Source organism: Berghia stephanieae, chromosome 9 (assembly GCF_034508935.2).
Source record: "Berghia stephanieae isolate SIO BIC M18660-M18661 chromosome 9, UCSD_Bste_1.3, whole genome shotgun sequence".
NCBI classification, from domain to species: Eukaryota; Metazoa; Mollusca; class Gastropoda; order Nudibranchia; family Aeolidiidae; genus Berghia; species Berghia stephanieae.
The window spans coordinates 31,487,142-31,513,115 of NC_088368.1; the positions used below are offsets into that span (position 1 = coordinate 31,487,142).

General features: G+C 36.3%; 2 protein-coding genes across 2 annotated transcripts in view; both read left to right on the forward strand.

Annotated features, from left to right (window-relative positions):
• LOC144980046 (negative elongation factor B-like) overlaps window positions 1-25,627 on the forward strand; it is a 30,832-nt gene extending 5,205 nt beyond the window's left edge. Inside the window, exons 5-10 of the mRNA XM_078927521.1 lie at window positions 2,682-2,784; window positions 16,648-16,743; window positions 17,499-17,687; window positions 20,056-20,235; window positions 21,301-21,420; window positions 22,473-25,627. Coding sequence (XP_078783647.1) covers window positions 2,682-2,784; window positions 16,648-16,743; window positions 17,499-17,687; window positions 20,056-20,235; window positions 21,301-21,420; window positions 22,473-22,613 — 829 coding nt within the window. The 3' untranslated portion in view covers window positions 22,614-25,627. The remainder of the gene's footprint in view (window positions 1-2,681; window positions 2,785-16,647; window positions 16,744-17,498; window positions 17,688-20,055; window positions 20,236-21,300; window positions 21,421-22,472) is intronic.
• On the forward strand, window positions 5,323-16,400 carry LOC144980189 (uncharacterized). The gene is made up of 5 exons (XM_078927763.1): window positions 5,323-5,417; window positions 5,840-5,926; window positions 7,091-7,152; window positions 7,970-8,186; window positions 16,393-16,400. The coding sequence occupies exons 1-5, from the start codon at window positions 5,354-5,356 to the stop codon at window positions 16,398-16,400; spliced, it is 438 nt and encodes a 145-aa protein (XP_078783889.1). The 5' UTR covers window positions 5,323-5,353.
• Window positions 25,628-25,974: the final 347 nt, after the last annotated feature.

Here is a 25,974-nt window from a genome sequence, read left to right on the forward strand (position 1 = left end):
GAGTCTGATTGAGAGAATCTATTGAGAACTAATCACTCAATTTGTGGCCTAAAAAAACAACTACAAAAGGGTAGACTGACGATCAATTTATTCGTTCAGTTGGTTGTAAATAACCAACTGTATTTGTCTGACTGGTTTTTGAGGTTATATCACAAATACTGTGTTTTGATTGGTCAAAAATCTATTGGTTCATTGGCTTGATGGACCCGGAAATTGCAAACATTTCTGTATTGCATTGATAAAGGATTAGAGTTGACAATGGGTTATGTATTGGGGAGCTTGGAATAGATTGGGTTGGTGGTCCAGCTTTTGACTTCAAGAAAGAAGAGTTTGTAAGGGGGTTATGATGTATTTGGGAGGTGGAGAAGATTGGGTTGGTGGTCCAGCTTTTGACTCCAAGAAAGGACAAGAGTTTGTAAAGGGGTTATGATGTATTTGGGAGGTGGAGAAGATTGGGTTGGTGGTCCAGCTTTGACTTCAAGAAAGGACAAGAGTTTGTAAGGGGGTTATGATGTATTTTGGGAGGTGGAGAAGATTGGGTTGGTGGTCCAGCTTTGACTTCAAGAAAGGACAAGAGTTTGTAAGGGTGTTATGATGTATTTGGGAGGTGGAGAAGATTGGGTTGGTGGTCCAGCTTTGACTTCAAGAAAGGACAAGAGTTTGTAAGGGTGTTATGATGTATTTGGGAGGTGGAGAAGATTGGGTTGGTGGTCCAGCTTTGACTTCAAGAAAGGACAAGAGTTTGTAAGGGGGTTATGATGTATTTGGGAGATGGAGAAGATTGGGTTGGTGGTCCAGCTTTGACTTCAAGAAAGGACAAGAGTTTGTCAGGGGGTTATGATGTATTTGGGAGGTGGAGAAGATTGGGTTGGTGGTCCAGCTTTGACTTCAAGAAAGGACAAGAGTTTGTAAGGGGGTTATGTCTTTGGGAGGTGGAGAAGATTGGGTTGGTGGTCCAGCTTTTGACTCCAAGAAAGGACAAGAAGAGTATTTGTAAAGGGGTTATGATGTATTTGGGAGCTGGAGAAGATTGGGTTGGTGGTTGCAGCAGACTTGCCAACCTGTATGAAATAGGGTGCTTTAATATGAAATTTTGTCCTTACTGGGCAAAATCGGACAAAATTTACAAAAATATGAAAAGTGAATCTGGCAACAACAACAAAAAAAAAAACATGTTTGGAAATGCTTTTTCCTCTCTATTCATGGAATGAGAAATGATGCATTCGTTTTGTGTATCTGGACAGGTTTTTTCACTCTCAAAGAGCATACAAGTCCTCTGATTGGCCTACTACTTGTGCGGCTATGTGCTCTAGTGGTATGACACTCGCTTTCGGATCGGAAGGTCCTGGGTTCGAGCCTCGCTCAGCGCATAGTTGAGTCCTTGGAAAAGACTCTTTACTCACATTCTCTCACCGTACTCAGGTGTAAAATGAGTACCTGGCCGTTAACAGCGTTGTCTTTGTCCGAAAAATTGTAATATCGCCTAACAGGCGTCATGTCTCGTCCTACATGTTAAATGTTGCTGTTGACCAGGGACCCCTTGTAAAGCGCATTGAGCACGTTAAGTGGATATTGCGCTATATAAATGCTCAATTTTTTTTTTCAATTTTTTACTATATTATGTCGTTTATATTGACAGATGAAATCATTTTAAATGAAAGAGACTCCTGGTATTGTTTCCAAGAATAAAACCTCAACTCCTTTAACACTTTGGTTATTAAAAAAAAAAATCATGTTATTTCATTGAGGAGAAATGACACAATTTCCTTAACTCACTCAATCCTAGAGATTTTTGATTCTTTTTAAAATTGGAAGAAAAAAATGTATTAAAAATGAGCATGTACATAGATATTCTTATTCAACTACCATTAACGTGTAAAAAACTAAAAACATTAGCTTTGCAGGGTGTCCAGCGAGGTCGGATAAGTCGGATAAAGTCGGATTTTATACCTTAAAGTCGGATTGGTAGGAAAAAGTCTGATAATTGCACCCAAGGTCGGATTTTTAAAGTGATTGTGCGATTCCGAGTGGAAATGCGAAGCGCTGTTGCAACGAATACGCCGATTGTTAGAATCAAGTCGACCTAAGCCTTCCTACCTATGAAAATACTGGAAAATACCGAATCCGAATAAAGGAGAGTTAACTACCTTGAGAGCTCTTTAATGTCGGTGATAATTTAATACAAGTATTGAGCACACTGTTGATTTGATCATGCGGTTCACTTTCTTCCGCCGTTTTCAGCCTCAAATTTAGTTTCGCTTTGGCTTTTAAATTGCTAGGTAGGATTTTTTTGGGGGGAGGTAGGATTTTGAAGTCTGATAATCTGCTGGACACCCTGCTTTGATACTACGCCTATAATTTGTCTCAGAAAAATATAATAAATAGGCATGGGGTAAAAGTAACCCCGGGTGCACCACGGATATAGTCGGTGTTAGGATTGAGTGAGTTAAAGATTCTTTTCCAAGCACTCAAATTTTTTCATAAATTTTGTCTCTGAAAAGTGGGCAAGTCTGCTCTTGGACATTTGGTTATTAATTGACAAATCGAATCTGTGAGGTACAATTTGTCAGGGTTTTCCCTAGGACATGAACCTTATACGTTGAAAATCTAAAATAAAAAAGTGTTTGAAATGCTAAATGTTAGTTTTTACGTCTGTTATTTTTATTTGATGATTTTTGCAGGGATCTGTCCATGGTGCTGTCTGACCCGTATTCCCTCAACACTATCTTACAGTCTTTGATGAAGATCTTACAGTCTTGTGTCAACACGGATTCCTTGCCAAGAGTAAGGGGAAGCAGGTTTATTTTATTTATTTATTTATCTATCTATTATTTCTTTATTTCTTTATCTTTAGTTAGTTATTTAATGATTTATTTACTTATTTATTTATTTTTGATTCATTAGAATGTGTTGCTACAGCCTACTCCTGATATGCAGTTAGTCGTAACATTTCCCAAGAAATGAAATTAATTCTATATAAAAGTCACCGGTTAATCACAACAAACTTCGGTTAATCGCAACAAACTTCGGTTAATCGCAACAAACTTCGGTTAATCGCAACAAATTTCCAACCTTAAAAAGCGTCAAAGTCAAGAAAATCAAACAAATTATTATGATTAAATTTAATCATTGGTGAAATCATGACAGGTTTAAGAATCGAGAGTGAGCAGGAATTAATGCTACAGTAGTGTGTCACCACCCTACATATAAGAGACAAAAGAGGGCAGGGCTTTGCAGTATGGGTTTGTGATGTCATTTGTGACTATTAAATAGGAGGCGAGGGGGCTGGGCATGGTCTAGACAACAGGTAGATAATGACAGCTGAAAAGAGAGGCTGAGCGATATCCTTTATTTTGGGATTGACAACTGTATATTGTGACCAACAGGTTTAGTAAGATCTTATTGTCTTTCATCATGGCTAATCTCTTTTACTCTTACAAATGGTGAGAATAAAAGAGTGAAAGTGAATCCAATCTGAATAAGATGTCGGCTTTGCTTGTCAAAATCTATACAGGACTGCCTTATGTTTTTTTTTCAGTCATATTGCTCAGTCTATGGTAGACTGAGAACAATGTTTACAGCTACTGGTTTGTGTTTACCATATATGTGTAAACTGTTGCAATAATGGACAGGAAACTCAACATGGATTAATTACAACTTCGGTTAAACGCAACATCTCATTCATCTGTAAGGTTTCATTCATCCTGTTTTTTGTGATAAAAGGGAAACCTGAAACATTCATTTGATATGTTATTGTAATAAAATTGAAGCTTACATTCAATTTCATATTATTTATTTCTTCGAGCTTCGAGCAGCAAAATTTACATTTATTATTTTGGGATGAAATTTATGCTGAAATCAAATGTTAAGTCAATATCGCAAGAATACTAAAAGTTTAACTTTTTTTAAATGTTCAAGAAATAACAATCATTCTTTTTAATAAAGCATTTTAATCTCACTCATATTTCACACAGTAGACTAAAAGTGAACTTGTTTGCATCTTTATCATCCTCTGGGAGGGGTTTCTGAAGGGGGGCACTTACTGTCTTTTATCCCCCTATATCTGTTTTCCAACATGCTTTTTGTCTTTGTCTTGGAATGAGATTACTTGGTTTTGTCCTGGCCCTGGCTCGATATCCTGGCTGGAAGGGAAGGAGTCAAATGTATAGTTAGAGTTTTGGGAGATGATATTTTTTTTCTTGTAAATCATCTCTCTTTTATATATATATATATATATATATATATATATATATATATATATATATATATATATATATATATATATATATATATATATATATATGTATTAATACCGGATAGGGAGACTTTTGGTACCCCTATTAGTTCATTTTACAGTACTTTACCAATAGGGAGACCAAAATCCGGTCCCCCTATTGATTTGACCTCTAGCACATTCACTTTTCTATTTTTAGTTTAAAGTTGTCAACCCAACCGTCAAGGATATATAATTGTAAATCATAGTATTGAAGTTATTTGTTAAACACCACAGTAAGAAGAGTTATGCCTAAATTTTCACGTTGGTCAATAAGGTGACCGCCTGAAAAAAGTACAATAGGGGTACCAGTGTTTTCATCGATATATTTCAATAGTGAGGCAATATATCTTTCCGAAATTTTCTCTAAAATTCTAGAGCATTATATGGATTTTTATAGTAATGAAAACCTAATATAAAATTGTGTGAAAGTTGATGAACTGAGGAATGAACAAGATATACGAATTATAATCTATTTTTAGAAACAGATTTATCGAATCTTGGTCCGGATTCTTATCTTGGTGACAAGAGACAAGCAAACATAGTAACTTTTTTTCGTGAAACGTATGTTTAGTCAATTTCGCGCATAAAGAGGCACTCGGCACTCACTCACTCCGCAAGTCAGTAGTAGGTGGTTATCAGTTATCAGCTTTAATTCTTAGTCAAACGCTTCATCAAACCCATTATTGAGTAGCATGTTGATGCCTGATGCCAGTTGAAGCCATCTCGACGTCGTGAAATGGAGCATCTTCTGTCATAGCAGTAGAATCGTCAGATGCCGCATTTAAATCCTCCATTCCAGGCGTTGCTGTTGCCATATCGATCTTCGAAATGATTTGGTCTAGACGTCAAGTTGACCCGTTCTATGTCTGAAGAGATTTTAAAGTGCAATACCTAACATTATATCTTGATCTACAAAAGAGTCTTTTTAAATGAACCGCTGTGTTTCTATATTTTTCAAGAACCAATGATTATCTGATAACCACTGACAACTGATTTGCGGAGAGAGTGGCCGACGGACGTCCTCTCTATAGCCGCAAGTATTTTTTCGTCACTTGCTGAGTTCCAAACTAGACGTCTATGGCATCGTGGGGTAAATTGATGCTGGAGGCATCATTGAAGAGACACCGAGATAATTTAAATGGTAAGTTATTGGCCATTCTTATTACATCACTGTTGATTTAAGATTTTCAATAGGGTAGACATCACAATCACACACACACCGATTGATGATTGTCACTTGTCAGTCAGTCATTTGGAAGTGGAGTCAGATAATTCGGGAACTTCTGTAGACTGTAGATTCACACTAGTGAGTAAGATCTGTCGTTTACTACTACTACTACTACTACTACCACTACTACTTTTAGTTTTAGCTTTATCCAACTCAACACTTCTCGTGTTTATTTTATTTTGGCAAAACTAGAATGGATTTTTGAAAAGAATATAAAATAATTTAAACTTAAACCTGTCTTTGCATCTTGCTTTATGCATACAGTATGCCATATCACAGCCATCACAAAATCATAGTTTAATGTTGAGAATATGCTATTTCTTTTGTAACTTCAGATCAGAGAGATTTGAGCTTTAAAAATCCTGAAAAATGTCTTGCTGTCAATCCAGACAACCCTTTTGATGTGATCTATGATGTTAATGGTAAGAATGTAATTTGATGAGGAAATGAATAACATTTAGGTACACATAGTTTGCTTTTTTTTTTTTTTTTTTTTTGAGTCATGATGTGTAATACTATTACAGTCCACTCCGGATAATTGCAACTCGTTTAATCGCAACTTTCGGTTAATCACAATATTTCCTAAGCAATGGAAATAATTCTATATAAAAGTCACTGGTTAATTGCAACAAACTTCGGTTTTTTAAAAAGTGGTAAATTCAAGAAATCAAACAGTATATCATGATTAAATTTCATCATGGATGAAATCGTGACAGGTTGAAGAATCGAGAGTGAGCAGGATTTAATGCTACAGTAGTGTGTCACCACTCTGTTAGAGTCGAAAGAGGGCGGGGCTCTGCAGTATGGGTTTGTGACGTCATCGGTGGCCATTAAATAGAAGAGGGGTGGGGCTGGTCATAATCTTGACAACAGGTTATAAATGACAGTTATAAAGAGAGACTGAGCGATATCCTTTGTTTTAGGATTAACAACTGTGCATTGTGACCAACGAGTTTGGTGAGAGCTTATTGTCTCTCATTAAGGCTAATCTCTTTAACTCTGACAAATGTTGAATTGTTGAGAAAAAAGATTGAAACTTCTTCCAATCTGAATAAGATATCGGCTTGCTTCATAGCTGCTTTTGGTTGACAAATCTACACGGGGCTGCCATATGGTTTTTGTTTCAATCAAATTGCTCTGTATGTGGTGGACTAAGAATATTATTTACTGGTTTGAGTTGACAATAAATGTGTAAAATGTTGAAATAGTGGACAGGAAACTGAATTTCGGTTAATCCCAACATTTTCGATGATCCCAAGGTATTGCGATTATCCTAAGTGGACTGTACCTGAATCTTGAACGAAAAACTATCATATGGATATGATTATAGACAGATTGGTTTCTGGAATTATATTTCCGTCCTCCCTTGCCAACTCTGACGTTCTTGAAATTTAAAAGAAAATAGCCAGAAGGTTTCGGACTTAATTTTCTTTTTTTTTCCAAAGGACAATAGTCATAAGGTAAATAATTTTTAAAAAATCCTTTTACAGCACAAGATGGCATGATTTTTTGTTTAAGAGTTTAGAGAAAAACTTGCACATGATAGTCTTCAGCTTTTTTTTTGTTGTTTTTATTTTCTATTATAGACTCCAACTCAGAGCCTGAAAGTGATGCAGAACAAAGTTCCATATCACATGATTCATTTGTGGTAAGTATGTACATTAAAATAAAATCATAACATTTGTATAGCGTTTATCCACAGTTGGCACCATGCTCAAAATGCTTCACATCAACATATTTTGTGGTGGACAAAACACATTTGCCACAAAAGATGAGACCTGCAGTCTGTTAGGCGCAATACAATATTTCAGGACAAGGACAACACTGTTTTACACCAGTGAGATCTCCTAGTTTTTTGTTGTTAAAAATTTTTCTTTGCAGTGGACTTCGCCAACAATAACACTATTTTAAACCTTCCTCGTTATATTTTGAAGTGATATTCATTGATGAGCCATTCACATTTGAAGTCGTTTGTTTTTTTATTTGACAAAATGTGAAAATGATGCGTTTCCAGGAAAAATTAAAATAGCTTCTGTTGGGATTATACTTTTGATCTCGCATTTTGTCCAAATTCTCTTGCATCGTAATGTTTATCAACTTTTTTTGTTAACTATATTGCAGTTGCAAGGTTAGGAAGTTCATATTGTTGCAATGACAACCGTTTATATGTCCAGAATCGTAGTGATATAAAAAATTGTTTTGTAGTTGTTGGTCCTGGTGTAGGATTTAAAGAGTTGGTTAAAAACGGTTTACTGAAACCCTGGTTGGTGTATCTATATTTATCCAAGCACAGTTGAACATATTAAATACTTAGACAATATGTCTGCCTTTCTCAACTCTTTTTTATTATACTTGCATTATTAACCAGCTAATTGTTTAGTTGGATTATTAAACAATGGCTCTTCATGTTTATTGTCAACATGAATAAATTGATTGATCTGTCATCTTTTCCACAAAATATACAGGGTCCCGATTTTGTTGCTGACTCCGAGTCTGATTCCTCTACGTACTCTGTGAGGTACCCAATGCTGAGTACATCATTGTCTTTGGAACCTAGTGCTCATTCCCCAACTCAGTCAGAGCCTCATCCACAACTATCACAGACTGAACCTCGTTGCCAGTCTGGGACCCAGGTTCAACCCGAATGCTATACACTTGCAAACCAACGTGTTACGTGCAATGGTGAGTCATTTTTTTGTCATTCTTCTCCTTTGATATTTGTGGGATCAATTTTAATTTACCCATTCCTTTTAAAAGAAAACTTCCACCCCCTCCATGGTGCTGCATTTGTGTTATTGCATTTTTTTTCTGTTTTGGCAGTGCTGCGTCGCAAAATACGCTACCATTTACATAACAAGCACAAATCCAAATTTGATAGGGTGGACATCTTAGAATCTGAAACCCCAATGTGTGAGTGATATCAGTGAAACCAGCCATAAAAATGTTCATGTTTATTTTATTGGGGTTTTTTTTTGTCTGTAATAGACTTAAATTGCTTGTATTGTAAGTGTTAAAATGGTTTTTTTTGTTACAACCCATCTATATATTAAAACTGTTTCTTTGTATTTCTATGATGCTTAAGGCTTTTTTTCACAGACCAGCTGGAAACTTAACGAGAATCAGAGTAGATAACATTTTTATTAATCTTGCAACCTAAACAGTATATGATGATTGGGAGCATTTAAAGAAAAGCACATTTTCTTTTTAATTTGTCGGTACTAAAATTATACTTTGATAATGCCTGCTGTGCTACAAACCCTTTTGACTTCCAGGTTCAATATTTTTCTTTATTCTAAAATTCTTGGGTTTCCTTTCAATGACAACTGAGATCATTAAAATTCAGCTCACAACATGATGTGTGTAGATTTGATGAAAACATATGTTCGAGTTGAGAAGCAGTGTTCACGAACTTGCTGATCGTTTTTACTAGCATTTATTTTCCTAACTTACCTGTATCAATTAACAAAGGCAAGACTCAAATATTTTCTATCTGAACAGTGTGTTTGTTATTGAAATATTTCCGGCATATACATGTCATATTTCATTCCCACAAAATATAAATCAGGATTAAGTTGTCTGGGCATCAGCATCGTTCAGGCAGTTGGGGGGAAGTCTTTAAGGAATTAATGAAGCCGATGCTCAACCGGTCTGGAGGACGTTTGATTGATGTCGGCTGTTTGTTCTGCCAGCCGGTGATGTTTTCTCACTCCCTCAATGACAAAGAAAGTCATTGTTATGACTATGAACTATAGTCTATTATTACTTTTGTTACTATATTAATTGTTACTTATAGCCGCTACTGTTATTATTATTATTATTATTATTATTATTATTATTATTATTATTATTATTATTATTATTATTATTATTATTATTATTATTATTATTATTATTATTATGATATTGCCTTCATTGCATTCTATTACTATTATTGATATAATTAATTTCTGATTGTTGTAAATAATTTATGTGAATTGAATTTTGTCGATTGGCCAAGGGCCTACAATAAACTTAAATGAAATGTTAGTCTTTGGATAGGACTTGGGTCTATTCTTGATTGCTTTTCCGCCTGGGTCGAGTGAAGCATTTGGAGTAAATTTTGTTGCTCAACGTAAAAAACATGACGCTTACCATTCCGCTGATACTGATACCTCCAAGGGGTGGTTGGGGAAAAACCTAAAATTCTTTTGACATTCTGTCTGATTTTTCGCTGAAACAACAAAGGACAATCTATGTATTCAGATGAGACTTCAATGTGTTACTATTCCGATTTATGTTCATATTTTGATTATAATGAAGAGGGAACCCTGAACCCAGTGAAGTGGGTGGATTGATCTATTTATTTCTATTTCAAAACAAAAATATGGCGTCTTTTCACTGGATTTGTTATGTGGCAGAGGTCTCCACAAATCTAACATACCTCTTCCAAAGGAATAGATGGTAGAAAAGTATATAACAAGAAGGAATTATGACAGTTACTTGTCCAGGCCTTAAATATTTGGAATGCTATTCCTCTCTATCGCTGTCATGTAGCTGATGTGCATATGATCTGTCTATTGATTTATTTTCATAGTTCATAGCATGATGTGCTTTATTTTCTTCTTTTTTTTCCAGAGAAATACAAAAAGCCAAGGAGACCCTGTCCATACTGTGGACAGTTGCAAACAAAACTCTCAAGGCATTTGATGAGGAAACACAAAGATGAGACAGAAGTTACAGAGGCCATGAAACAGCCTGTAAAGGAAAGGGATAGAACAATGGATTATCTCAAGAAAAAGGGCATTTTTTATTCAAACACTAGAAACAATTCAATAGTTATGCGTGAGAGAGCACAAGGGTCACATGAAGTTGTTATGTGTGCTGGCTGTAAGGGGTTTTACTCTGGACGAAGGGTTTATGAACACAAAAAGAAATGTAGTACTGAGCATGCTCTGTGTACTGGGGTTGTAAAATTTTATCCCGTGGCTCCCAATGCAAGTAAAGAAATAAAGGAGAATATTCTTGACAAATTTCGGAATGATGAAGTGGGAAATTTGTGTCGATCAGACAAAGCTATAGTATTGTTAGGAACAAAATTGTGGAGTAAAAGTTCAAAGAAGGAGAGAAAAGTTATAATGAGTGATTTACGCATCTTAGGAAATTTGATTTTAAAAACTAGGAAGAGAACGAATCAACCTTCTTTCTCTGGAGAGGACGTGGTGAAGCGTTGTAACTTTAATGAAATATCGCAAACCATTTCTGAAATGACTTTGAAAGAGGATGGGACATTGAAAGCAGGCTTGAAGCTTTCAATTGGATTTATATTGAAAAAGTTAATTAATTTCTTAAAAGGGGAATATATAATGCAAAACAAATGGAAGAATCCGCAGAGATAGATTTGTTCAAAGCTGTCCTGGATTATAATTGGGATAGTATTTTTTTTACAGCCAGAGTTCAATGTGAAGCAAAGAGAACAAATTTGATAAAACCCAAAGAGATGCCATTAGAGAATGATATAAAGAAGCTACGGCAATTTATTACTGAAGAGATGGTCCGTATTTGTGAGGATGATTATCAATTATTTGATTCACATATGTTTGTTAGGCTTCGCAATGTCATCGTAGCTAGGCTTACAATGTTTAATGCGAGGAGAGGCGGAGAACCCGCAAGGATGTTGTTAAAAGACTGGAATGATGCAGATTCAGGTGTATGGGTTGATCCCCAGCTTGTACAACATGTCACTGATCCTCTGGAAAAAGCGTTACTTGAGAAGTATAAGCTGGCCTATCAGTCTGGAAAGGGAAGCAAGATGTTGGTCCCTGTGTTGATACCCAATGACACAATTCAGCCTTTAAGGAAACTTGCACAGGAGCGTAAAGCTGTTGATATTTCAGACAACCCATTTCTTTTTCCAAATACAGGAATATCCAAAGATCATGTAAGTGGTTACATTGCCATCAAATATGTCACTTCCTTAGTAAAGGATTTAGAGAAACCCCAGTTGTTAATAGCTGATAAATTCAGGCACCGAGCTTCGACATTATTTGCCTTACTTGATGTCCCACAACACGAGAGAGATGTCTTCTATCGACATATGGGACACAGTGAATCAATCAATCAAAACATTTATCAGTGTCCACTTGCAATACGAGAAATAACAGAAGTTGGTCATTTTTTGGGTCAAATTGATAACTCAGCATCGGTCACTGGGGAAGGAAATTGTAACATTGAAACAAATGACTCTGTAGTGAATAGAGACTCAAATGCAAATTTTGGAACATCCATAGTAACAGCTGCAAATCAAGAAGAAATATTTGATGGTGAAGCAGGAGTGCCAAATCAGCTTACGTGTTCTTCAAAACAAACTGAACCCAAGAGGAATTCAAGCAAAAATCGGAGATACATGTCATGGTCAGATGAGGATACAGATAGAGTCAAGTCATATTTTAAAAACTTTGTCGAAGATGTTTCAGCACATGGTTCAAGGGGATCATTACCTAGAAAGTCTGAAATTATTCTGTTCTTAAAACACCACAGGGTATTTTCACAAAAAGGAATCCCTGAAGGTACACTAATTAGTTTGGTGAAGACAAAGATTTTTAATGAAAGAAATAAATATAGAAGGGAAAGAGCGTTTCAATCGGTGTAATGACAATCATGAATTTGATTTGTATTACATTCATTGTATTGTATAGTGTTATTGACATATTTTGGGGGTTTACAAAAACGTTTTATCTTTATATAGTACAATCTGTTCATCATTGCAATATCCTTTTTTATATTATATGAACATTCATTTGCTCAGCTTGAGAGACAAATGCTTTGTAGAACCATAGCTGCCAACCGTTCTGTTAAAAACGGATTTGTTCCGTATTTGACTTCCTGAGTCCGTAAGTGCTTATTTTTAGTTCAAAATCCGTATTTTGTAATTTTTGACTAATTTGTGGTAAAAAAGCCATGTGAGCCTAATGAATTATTATTATTGATCCATTATTATTACTATTACTACTACTACTATTGTTGTTATTATTATTATCATTATTATTGGTGTCCAGTGAGAGCATAATCTCCATTTGTGTAGCTCTTTAATTTGAATTATGCCTCTAACATAAATGATTTTCAACAATTAAAAAAGTTCCATTCGTTTATATGACGCCTGTATTTTACTCAAACCTTTCATAATGTATTGGAGATTTGCATAGGATATGGATGTTAGCCTCGATATACTTTGAATATTCTAAGACAGTATTGATACTTTCACTATTTGTTACAAATATTATTTTAATTAAGAATAAAATTAAATCCACCTTTTTGATTGGAAGGTATTCAATAAGAAAATCAATTGCTTATATTGATTAAAGATGACAATGATTATTTCCCTTTATTAATTTATGAAATATATAAATTTAATCCCTTTAAAAACATCTTCATCTGATTTTAATTTTTTTTTTTTCAAGCAAGCTTTTGTAACGGTTTAGGTTCAAGAAAAATAAGTATACTCCATTTTTAGGTGTGTTTATCTTGTCAAAGTAAAGAAGTAGGAATTCTCTAATATTTAGAGGTGCATTTTACTATAACTACTATTATAGTATACTACTTAAAGACCATTATGTTGCATGAAAGAAAACATATATGCAATCGTCTACTTTTTATCTGAACTCACCTAATTTTTACCCCAAAACGCCCTCTCAAGTGATGTACCAGGTTGGTAGTTATGCATTTTAACCATCTTAAGTTATTTCATTTATTTTACAATCGTGCTTCTTGTGTATTGGTCCTTATCAAAGTTGAGGCAGTTGAATTCTTTCTTTATATTGTCCGTTCTGAATTTTGATCTCATTGTGGAAAGCTCCCATAGCGGGCAGGGAGGTACACACTGTGTCTTCTATCCCCTTATATCTGTTTTCCAACATGCTTTCAGTCTTTGTCTTGGAATGAGATTACTTGTTTTTTTCCTGGCCCTCGCCGGAGTCCTAGCTGGGAGGGAAGCAGTCAAATGCATATTTATTGTTTTGGGAGATGATAATTTTTTCCTTGTAAATCATCTCTCTGTTATGTATTATTACTATATTTGTTATTTTTTAATGTATAATGTAAGCATTTGAGTGTGTTCCTCTTTGTTGGATTTTGTTCTTGTGTCCGGATAAGACTTATAGGTGATCTCAAACTTAGTACATTGGTGATACGCTCTTGGAATCTACATCTGATCCCTATTTGTTCCCAGTTCCCCTATGTCTTACTTTCTCTTGGATGCTTCAACTGTAATTCTAGAACTTTTTACTATCCAATTTTCTTCCTTTTTACTGGCGCTGATATAACCTAAATGTGTTGCAAGCGCCGTAAAACCCTTAAAAACAAAACAACAATCATTGTGGAAAGTGTCATTTTAACGATTCAAATGTGCTGGTACTAAACCCGATAATTGAGCAACATTTGGACTAGCCTCTGTCATCTCAAACTTGTTAGTGTTAGTAATAGTAATTAAAAAGGCTGACTTTTATATGTTGCGATTCGATGAAGGGGGGGGGGGGGGGGGGCTTCGGCACACATCGCCCCTCATCCCGGGCAAAATGAGCGTTCCTTATTTTATTTTTGAAAAGTTGGCAGCTATGTAGAACTATCTGAAAGAATCAGATATGGCAGAATAAAAAGTCTTTCTACTAACCCTAACTTAATTGGCCAATGTAGCTTTATGTTCAGCATTTTCTAGATACCTAATGTAAAATTTCACTATTCTTTTTATGATAGTTTTAAGAGTTGCAATCTTTAGAGGTGACTGTCAAGAAATGACACCTCTGTGCATTTAATTTCATTCTTTCTTTATCCCCTCATCCTTAATCAGAATAATAATAATTAATAATGAAAAAAAATGCAGCAACGACAGCTTAGAACGGCATAAAGTGCTTAAGAATTATTTTTTTTGCATTAAACTTTATTCAAACGATTTTCAACACTTTTGCTTCACAGTTTATGCTTTTTAACAAATGCAATTAAGCAACTTACCAGCAACAACATATTGGTTTGTTATCATTTGAGGGTTTTATCAGTAAAACTGTTTCTATCCTTTTATGTTGCACTGTACACATAGCAAACTTCATGCTTTTATTTGGTGACCAAAGACTTATGTGATACAGTGGATGAATGTTTGTGATGGCTTTTGGAACTGAAATAAACCTGCAATATGATTTGTAGACTTCTATCGTTATGTATCATTTTTCGGTCAAATGTAAATGTAATTTTACACGAGCTTGATGTATCATAAAACCCACAATGAGCTCAACGTGCAGCTGGTAGTAGATTTATATGGACACGAACAACGTTGTTACAATTCAGTAACGTACTCCAATTAACACAAGTGAGACTGTAAATGAGACTTTTACAATGACTCTGCATCGCCACAAATATGGATTCGAACCCTGGCAACTCGGGCGTCAGACGAACTGTCTACCACGAAACCAAAGCAAGCATTGTGCAAGTTAAAGTGAATGAGATGTTGATTGAAGCCGTTCATTGTGTCCATCAGATCTGCTGTCCTATCCATCCAACTCCATTCACTCACTGGGTGGGGTTCCCGACTTCCCATAATGGGCAGGGACGTACTCGTTGCGTCTTCTATCCCCCTATGTCTGTTTTCCAACTTGTTTTCTGTCTTTGTCTCGGGATGGGATGGGATTACTTGGTTTTGTCCAGGACCTGGCTGGGAGGGAAACAGTCAAATGTATAGTTCGAGTTTTGGGAGATTATATTTTTCCCTTGTAAATCATCTGTCTGTTATGCTCTTTATTGTTTTGTTTACATATTATTTATGCTTTGTAAACATTTGAGTGTATCCCTCTTTGTTGGGACCTGTGCTTGTGTCTGAATGAGACGTTTAGGTGATCTCAAACTAAGTACTTTGATAGTGGGCTCTTGGAATCTACTGTTTCCTATTTGAAACAAATCCCCTTTGCCTTACTTTTTCTTGGGTGCTCTAATTGTAGTTCCAGAACTTTTTACTATCCCATTTTCTTCCTTTTTACTGGTGCTGATATGACCTTAATGTGTTGCAAGCGCCGTAAAACCCTTAAAAACAAAACAAAACAAACCAAGTCCATTCAGTGGTATACAACAACAACAAATAAACTCCTCTGCCTGGTCCCTTCTATCTCTGATCTTAACCTGGGTCGTCAGGTTTCTAAAGGGGTCGGGGACTGCAAAAACAATGGCGCACGGAGCAACTGGGAATATTTTTTGCCGTGTTTGAGTCCCAGGTTATTTCCCTGAGCGCCCCTTCTGAGGGATGGACCTTCCCAGGAGTTAGTAAATGCGTTGCTCGGCCACTTCACTCTACGCACACTGGGATAAGCTTCGACACTATGGCCATGAAGCTCTTAATCTTAAGGACTTACTTTATTTTAGACAATTTGGTGGTAGCTCACTTGAAAATGCACTCTTAGGTATACACATATATAAACATATACTGGGCTCCCTAAAAGGGTTTTTTAATGTGGTCTCCCTAAAAACATGTTTTTACCAAATGTCTCCTTAAAGCTACAGAAACACTTAGTAAAACATTAGGGGGACCGAGTAATTTTCTATATACCATTGTGATCATCAAGCATCAGAATTGTGTTCATAAATCATTGTAGGGAATCAAACTATACTCATTTGAACAAAGATTGAACAGTTTAATCAATTTGAACAAGACATATGCTTGGTCCTCCAATTGGTGCATTTCACAGTGGTCACCTTAATAGTGGATTGATACTTATATATATATATATATATATATATATATATATATATATATATATATATATATATATATATATATATATATGATTTGTAAACATTTGAGTGTCTTCCTCTTGGTTGGGACCTGTGATTGTGTCTGGATGAGACATTAAGGTGATCTGAAACTCAAACTAAGTACACTGATAGAGTGCTTTTGGAATTTGCATCTCTTCCCTATTTGAATTCTCCTTTGTCTTACTTATTCTTGGGTGCTTTAATTATAATTCTAGAACTTTTTACCACCCCATTTTCTTCCTTTTAACTGGCGCTGATATGACCTAAATTTGTTGCAAGCGTCGTAAAACTCTTAAAAACAAACAAACTTTTGTAGCCTTTACTGAGGCCATGGGTCACATATGTTTGTCTGACAAAATGGTGTTTTCTCACCCAGGAAAGTTCAGAACTTCAGCTCCTGTGTCGAATGCTGGCCCTAGGGATGGAGGCTTGGGAGATGATTGACAGTGGAAACTTCAAAGAACCCCGATTGGTAATGTGTTATTTTCTAGTGCAATGCAATTGTTGGAAGTTTCATTGAAGACTTGCTAAACCCTCTAAAAAAGGCTGGAGACCCCTATTCCTCACTTCGTGCCTTCTTCATTTTAACTGAAATCTACGAAAAAGATGTAACATCTAGAAAGCTGTTGTTTTTTAAAAATTTTATGGGGGTCGGGGGTCGGGGAGGATAGTGTTTTTTTGTTTTTATATATGAAATATTAATCTGTACTTCAATCTTTTCATCGATATTTCTAGTTTATATGTACACGTTTATTCAGTGCCAGTTGCTCTAAGTGTTCAATTTTGAATATATCTAGCTGAATGTAGCTATAAAGTGATAAACAGTCTGGGAAACTTTTTTTTATATTTTTGACTATCAAATTAGAGCGAGGAACAGAAAAAGCTGTAAATGTAGATTATATCATATAATAGTCCAAATAAACTGTAGCCGTAACCTTACAATAATTGCCTATTTGGACCATAAAGATTATTATTATTATTATTATTATTATTATTATTATTATTATTATTATTATTATTAATATTATTATTATTATTATTATTATTATTATTCTGGGCCATGACATTGTTTTGTTTTAGGGTGTCCAGTTTTAGCTCTTATTAAAAAAATTGGTCGCTATGCAATCATGATCCATTCCAACACATTTTTTTTTTTTAGTATTTGTGTATATGTTCGAAAACTTTTATTAATTACTAATTTATCCCTTTTTTCACTGCTTACCACAGGAAGTAGGTTTCTTCACCAAGTTCCTGCCTTACATGGTAACCCTGATGGCCGAGGACCAGATCCGATATTTTTCTAGCAAGATAGCTGGCGATGTCGTCACTCCTCCCAACCTCCCACCAGACATGTACGCCACCTGGATCAGCGGGGACCCCTTGGCTTGTCTTGTGGCCATGTATTATACACTGCAGGTAAGTTGTGTGCTGAGTTATAAAAAATAGTCTTGAATTTCCATGCCTTTCATTTGTGCCACGTCTTCTATTTTAACATTGAGGAATCAGATCGTTCACCCTCTTCTTACCAATTGTAGGAAAATCGTCACATTCGTTATAATACAAACATTTTTCTTATTCAGCTTTTTTTTTTTAACAAATCACAAAAGTTGAAGAAAAATCTTTGTTATATTTGCAAGAACAACTAAATATTGTGTTAGATAAAGATCTGAACTAGTGTGTATGAAAAGTGCCAGACAAAGCAAGAACGAAAATTACAAGAAATAAAAAACATCCCAAAAATCAGTCTACCTCGACTGGGGATCGATATTATGCTAAAAATAAAATTCACGTATAATCGCAATGTTTACCCCTATTTTTATTTAAATACGGGTTATCAGGTATACCAAGTTCATCCAGTTTTCATAGTGCTGAATACACAAGAGATAATTGCTTGCTTCCCATTAACAGGAAACCATACTCCATAACAAAGTACTTTCATCTAAGTGAAAACGAGACTCGAATCAGGGAGCTACCGGCCTGAATTCGAGTGTCAAACCAAAAGACCACAAAGCCGCACACGAAAAAAAAAAAAAAAGAATATGATGGGACATAAAAAAGTTGTGTTGTATACACACTTGACTCGTTTATACAGTTTTAAAATTAAAAAATTAAAATTGGTCTTTTATATAGCGCAAGATCCACTAAACATGCTCAAAGCGCTTTACAAGGGGTCCCTGGCCAACAGCAACACTTAACATGTAGGACGGGACATAACATCTGTTTGGCGATATTACAATTTTTTTCGGACAGAGACAACGCTGTTAATGGTCAGGTACTCATTTTACACCTGAGAACGGTGAGAGAATGTGAGTAAAGAGCCTTTTCCAAGGACTCAACTATGCGCTTGAACCCAAGACCTTCCGATCCGGAAGCGAGTGTCATACCACAAGACCACATAGCCACACAATTATTATACACAAATATTACCTTTCCATGTGCTTGAGGTCATTGGTCACATTGGAAAAGGTGCTCAAAATGACCCACATAGTGAGAAGTATTCACAATTCTTCATATATCTAACATCATGATTGGCCGTTTGGTTCAGATTGATACACGGGTGTGTTTATAATTGTCATAAACACAGCAGCGTGTTTACATTTGTTCAGAAATGTCCAATTGTTGGACAGCAACAGATCATGTGATTGATGATTAGGTTGGACTAAAACATGAATAAAGATCACTCCCATTAAAAAATTGATTTCTTTACAGCCAAACTTAGAGGCAATGATAACATACTATTCATCATTTTTTGTGACACAAAACAAGATTAACATCACATTAAATTCTTGTGGCTATAACAAAGATTTTCTTCAAATTTTGTGAAAAATGTTCATTGTGTGATAACGAATGTTGCAATTTTACTATAGTTGATAAAGGGAGAGTTAATTTACTATTTATACAGATTTTAAAGAACCAAAGTTGGTATTTTCATTTTTCAACCAAATGTTTAGAATGTAAGTAATTTGATCTAACAGACCTAATTACAGAATCACTGTAGGGGAGACCGAGACCAATAATGATCCCTTTGCTTGTCAAGTAATAGGCTTCAACAGTCATGACGTCATTTCCCTTGTAATGACGCATGGTAACTTAGTAACTGGCTCTAAGCTATCGGAACAATGGCGGACGCCCTTATGAAATACTTCTCCGACGAGCATAAAAGTGTATCCAGAGGAGAAAAACATAAATATGATCATGATTTGACTTTTATACATTCTGATCACATGACATGTGAAAAGTTCTAGCCAGCATGAAGAATAAAAAGTACCCATTTTCTTTGTGCGGCTATGTGGTCTAGTGGTATGACACTCTCTTTCGGATCGGAAGGTCCTGGGTTCGAGCCTTGCGCTCGGCGCATAGTTGAGTCCTTGGAAAAGGCTCTTTACTCACATTCTCTCATCGTACATATGTGTAAAATGAGTACCTGGCCGTTAACAGCGTTGTCTTTGTCAGAAAAATTGTAATATTGCCTAACAGGCGTCATGTCCCATCCTACATGTTAAATGTTGCTGTTGACCAGGGACCCTTTGTAAAGCGCTCTAAGCACATTTAGTGGATATTGCGCTATATAAAGCTCAATAATTAAAAAAAAATTTTTTGTTTAGAACCACGCTACTCGCCGTTGCTGGGCGACGTGACATCAGACTAGTGAATCCAATTGCTCTAGCAGCTGAGCTATAGACACCTCTGATAAAGTCTGAAGTGCCATTAAAATGTCTAAATATCGACCTTATAAACCATGAATACTATTTAATTTGATTTCTTTGAATAAACCTTCCGTCAGTGTGCCCGTATGAAGGACCGTTTGGCCATCATTCAAATCCTGCCCACCCTAATCCACTGTGAGAATGACAGGGCGTACAGCGACACGTTCCTCCACTGTCTCACCTCCTATCTCATCCATATGAAGGATGACTTCCAACATGAGGATTTCTCTACTGCAGTTCTTGACAACTTCTTTCTGGTAAGTAAAAAAAATATGTGAGCTTGTTTACCGATGTTCCATGTCGGACACCACGTTGGAGATCATGGTTCGCCAGCTCTCTCTCTCTCTCTCATCTGCGAGTTTCGCACATTGATTAATGGGGCTTCCTACGTACGCTGCGACATTTCCAAGCCAGCTTGTCCTTCTTCGTCCTCGACCACGCTTGCCTTCTATCTTTCCCTCTGCAATGGTCTTCTGTAGTGAGTCGTGCCTTCTGATGTGGCCGAAATATCGGGTTATCCTCTTTCTAATAGTTGAAATGATCGTTGTTGATGTTATTCCTAAAGTTTGGAGTACTTGATGATTTGTTTTCTTTTCCTTCCAGGATACCCTTGCAATTCTTCTATAGGTCCACATCTCAAATGCTCTGAGTTTCTTTTCTAGTGAGCTTTTATATAGCACAATATGCACTCGTTTTGCTCAAAGCGCTTTACAAGGGTTTCCCAGCCAGCAGCAACACTAAATGTAGGTATAGGATGAGACATGATGTGGTCAGTGCTATTACTATTTTTTAGAGCACAGATAAAGCCTTTACCGACCAGATACTCATTTTACACATCATGGGTTTGGTGAGAGACTGTGTGAGGAAAGAGCCCTTTCCGAGAATGCAACTTTGCATTACCCAGACTGCTAAATGGGTGTATCTATTTGAGATATTTTTTTTTCTTGTGTATATATACAAGTGTAGGTTTATTATCTATTTTATTTCCCACCTTTTTTTCTTTCTTACATTTTATGACACAAGGGAGGCTACTTGGTATGTATTATTTACTTCAATATTAATGAGTGAGTTGCGTGCCTTGATTATTTTTCTTATGATTTTCTGCCACAATGCCTGAACGAAAATAAATAATATGAGATTCACTTTTTGAAAAAAAACAAAACAAATGATGATAAGATAGCAATTTAAATAAGTAGTGAAAGGGAAGTAATTATTTCCTATGCAGTGTTTTCACTGTAATTTTTTTTTTTCTTTTACCTGTTTATGTAACCAGTAAAATCATCATTGACACTATCTGAATTGTTTTTCTTACTCATGGACAGCCTGACATGGCCCGCTTTAACATCCTTCGTCACCTTCTACGTCTACTGTTTCATGTCCACCACAAACTGCCAAGACCAAGGTTGGACGCCATCATGGAAGAAATTGTGGCTGACAAAGAGGTGAGTCATCATCATCACCATCATCATTATCTTCATCATCATCATCATCATCATCGTCATCATCATCATCATCATCATCATCATCGTCATCATCATCATCATCATACACACTTGCCAACCAGTATGAATTCTCATATTTAATACCTTTGAGGTCCAAACATGACGAGATGGGAATGTTGACCAACATGTGCTAAATGCAAACGGTTAGGATTTGTAACAAAAAGTTGAAGAGTTAAAGTATGATTAACTTGTCGCCAGCTTGATGTGAGTAGCCAGATTGCCAAAGAAATTACTGGGTTTTCTTAATAGATTCAGTGAATATTAAATTGGGATAGAGTTGCTGATGTTGAAAATATGATTTTTAGTTGGAAAATATGAGAAAATCAGACTAGATATTGGGGAAATTGAAATTAATCTTTTTAAATGCTTGAGGTTGGCTGCAAGTCTGCATCGTAGTTATCATTGTAATGAATGGAAAATTTGAATGCCGATGCACGCATGATCAGACCTACATGGGTGAGCTTTGACTGGCCTCATTATTTTCAAAACACACTCGGATGAAATATGAAACCAATGCATTGGACACAAAAACTCGATTTTACTGAGTTTTTAGTTTATTTTTCTACCATCAAGCTGAATGTCTCACAAAAGATTTCTATAGCATTTAGCATAAATTTTTTGGTCAATCTTTTCCTCCAGGCAAATTGCTACATTCAAAGGGAAACAGTCACAGGACCAAACAAACAAAGCAACCAACCGAACAGCAAACAATCACTCAGTAAATAATGAAACAAACAAAGAAAAAACACAACAAAAATTTAGATTAAAATAAAATTAACAAAAAAAAATTTTTAAAAAAATAAACACAAAAAAAACAAAACAAAATGAGAAGTATTCCATTTTCGTTTTGTCCTCATCATCATCAAATTTCCAGTTAAATTCCAGAGTTGACAATAAATTTTTTTGCATTTTGTCAATGAAAACATAGCCTGTATGTTAGTTTTATAAATTTATTTTAAAAAAAAATTTAAAACTGTTTATTTCCTCATCAGTTGTCAGAGGTTGTGAGACCCACAGTTGAGGCCTTGCAAGAAAAGATCTCGAACTATGAACCGAGTCCTATCCCAAGCCCAGAGAAAATGGACTCTCCCCTGCTCAGCGTGCCAGCTCCAACACCAGCCCCTCACAGATGATGGATGAAATGATAACAAAGAAATTAGGGTGGAATTGTCTAATATTATAAAAATGGAAGTAAAGTGATGAGCTGCAGCAGGCCTGCTTCAGAGTCATAAGGACTAGGGAGCTGAGGTTGTCCAGTGTTAAAAAGACAGTAACAATTACTCGCAGCCCTGTAGATTGAACACTTGTATACCACAACAACAACAACAAAAATTTATGCAAGATCAGCTATGCAATATCTTCTGGGTCGAAAAGTGGTTGGTAGAAAGTGGGAGGTGGAATTCCACTCAGAGCAAGGGGTAATGTTGGCCGCCTGAGTAATGGGTTCTACAATGGTCCACAACTTTGCTGTCTCTTCTACTACTATATCATTGCAGTCTTTCCTGGTTGGTAGAAAAGTGGGAGTTGGAATTCCACTCAGAGCAAGGGGTAATGTTGGCCGCCTGAGTAATGGGTTCTACAATGGTCCACAACTTTGCTGTCTCTTCTACTACTATATCATTGCAGTCTTTCCTGGTTGGTAGAAAAGTGGGAGTTGGAATTCCACTCAGAGCAAGGGGTAATGTTGGCCGTCTGGGTAGTGGGTTCTACAATGGTCCACAACTTTGCTGTCTCTTCTACTACTATATCATTGCAGTCTTTCCTGGTTGGTAGAAAGGTGGGAGGTGGAATTCCACTCAGAGCAAGGGGTAATGTTGGCCGCCTGGGTAGTGGGTTCTACAATGGTCCACAACTTTGCTGTCTCATCTACCTTGTATCCTCATTATGTAATGACACTATTTGTTTTGCCTACCTGAAATTTTTGATGACGGGGAAATGAATGGATCTATATATTTCTGAGAGATTGTATTATTTCCTTGTAATTTATCTCTCTGTCGCAGATAATGTTTTTTGCCTTTTTTTATGCTTGTTTGATATATAGTATCGGGAGAAAAAATGTAGAATTTGTGTTGGTCCGTTATACTTCCGGATGGCAATGTTATGAGCTTCTTAGCCAAGCGCATACTATCTATTCTTGGGGCCATCTTGAAGGACCGATCTCTCTGCTTTACCTCTCTTCCTACCTACCTCAACTGGGACTACTCAAAAAAAAAAAAAAATTGCTTATTTTAAAAGTTAAAAAGCTTCATGTAATTTATCTTTTGAATGAATAATAAAAAAACCCCAATAAATCTTAAGAAGCACGCACTGCGTTAACTTTTAAAATAAGCAAAATGGGGAGCCAAGTATGAACACTGAAAAAAAAAATCCCCAAACAAATCCACAATCTTGTCACAGCTTTTATTACCACATAGAAAAATTATCACATTCACCCAAATGGATCATATATATATATATATATATGATGATAACAATGTGAAAATTGAATGATATATCAATTCATTTGAAGATTATTAAGCCTGGTATTCCTCTAGCCCGGCCTGAATGTTCAGGCCAAAATTCCAACCCTCAAGGCCGCCTCAAACCGGCCTCATATCAGCGAACTCCCTCTCTCTCTCTCTCTCTCTGGGTGGGGTTCCTGACCTCCCATAGTGGGCAGGGAGGTACTTATGTCTTTTGTCCCCCTATATCTGTTTTCCAACTTGCTTTCTGTCTTTGTCTGAGAATGGGATTACTTAGTCCTTGACTGGGAGGGCAGCAGTCAGATGTACAGTTATAGTTTTGGGAGATTATATTTTTTTCCTTGTAAATCATCTCTCTGTTATGTATTGTTATTTATTCTGTAAACACTTAAGTGTGTTCCTCTTAGTGGAATCCTGTGCTGGTGTCTGGATGAGACTTAAACTTTAACTCACTCAATTCTAGAGATTTTTGCTACTTTTCAAAATGGGGGAAAAAATGTACATAGTTTTATTCAACTATCTTTAACATGCAAAAACTAAAAACATTAGCTTTGATACTAAGCTTATACTTTGTCTCAGAAAATTGTAATAAATAGGCATGGGATAAACTACGGATATCGGTGTTAGGGTTGAGTGAGTTAAGGTGATCTTAAACTAAGTATATTGACTGTATGCTCTTGGAATCTACATCTGTTCCTTATTTGAACCAATTCCCCTTTGCCCTACTTTTTCGTGTACTCTGATTGTAAATCTAGAAAATTTTGATTATTCCATTTTCTTTTTACTGGCGCTGATCCGACCTAAATGTGTCGCAAGCGTTGTAAAACCCAGGTTTTATGACCCTTGCAAGACATTTGGGTCATATTAGCGCTATAAAAAAGGAAGAAAAATGGATAGTTAAAAAAATTCTAGATGTACAATTGAAAGGACTTGAGGAAAAAGTAAGACAAAGGGGAAATGGTTTAAATAGGGAACAGATGTAGATTCCGAGAGCACACTATCAGTGTACTTAGTTTGAGATCACCTAAAAGTTTCACCCAGACACCAGCACAAGATCCCACTAAGAGGAATAGACTCAAACGTTTACAAATCACGTGTTAAAAATAACACATAACAGATTTACAAAGAAAAAGGTCTCCCAAAACCAACCATACATTTGACTGTTCCCTCCCAACCAACCAGGGTCTCTCCCTGCCCTCTTCCTCCCTCCCTCTCTCTCCCTCCCTCTCCCTCCCTCCTCCTTCTCTCTCCCTCTCCCTCCTCTTCCCTCTCCCTCCTCTTTCCTCTCCCTCTCCCTCCTCTCCCTCCTCTCCCTCCCCCTTCCCTTCCTCTCCCTCTTTCTTCCTCTCCCTCTTTCTTCCTCTCCCTCTTTCTTCCTCTCCCTCTTCTCCTCCCTCTCCCTCTTCTCCCTCTCCCTCTCCCTCTTCTCCCTCTTCCTCTTCTCCCTCTTCCTCTTCTCCCTCTTCCTCTCCCTCTCCTTCCTCTTCTTCCTCTCCCTCTTTCTTTCTTTCTCTTTCTTTCTCCCTCTCTCTTTCTTTCTCCCTCTCTCTCTCTTTCTCCCTCTCTCTCCCCCCCCCTCTCTTTCTCTCTCTCCACATACTCAGATTTGTTTGTGATTATCACGATTCCTATTGTTACAATGTAAATAGACACATGTAAATAAAATTGTACAGAACCAAGTCCAATCTGTCTTACTTTATATTTGTTAGAGCGGTACAGCACTAAAATAAAAGATCCTTGTTTTATGGTGCTTGCAACAAATTTAGGTCTTATCAGCGCCAGTAAAAAGGAAGAAAATGGGATAGTAAAAAGTTCTAGAATTACAATAAAGCATCCGAGAAAAGGGAAGACAAAGGTTCAAATAAGAAACAGGTGTAGATTCCAAAAGCACTCTATCAAAGTACTTAGTTTGAGATCACTAAAAGTCTCATCCAGACACAAGCACAGGTCCCCGCTAAGAGGAACACACTCAAATGTTTTACAAATCATATATAATATAAAGAGAGCATAATACAGTGTATAACAGAGATGA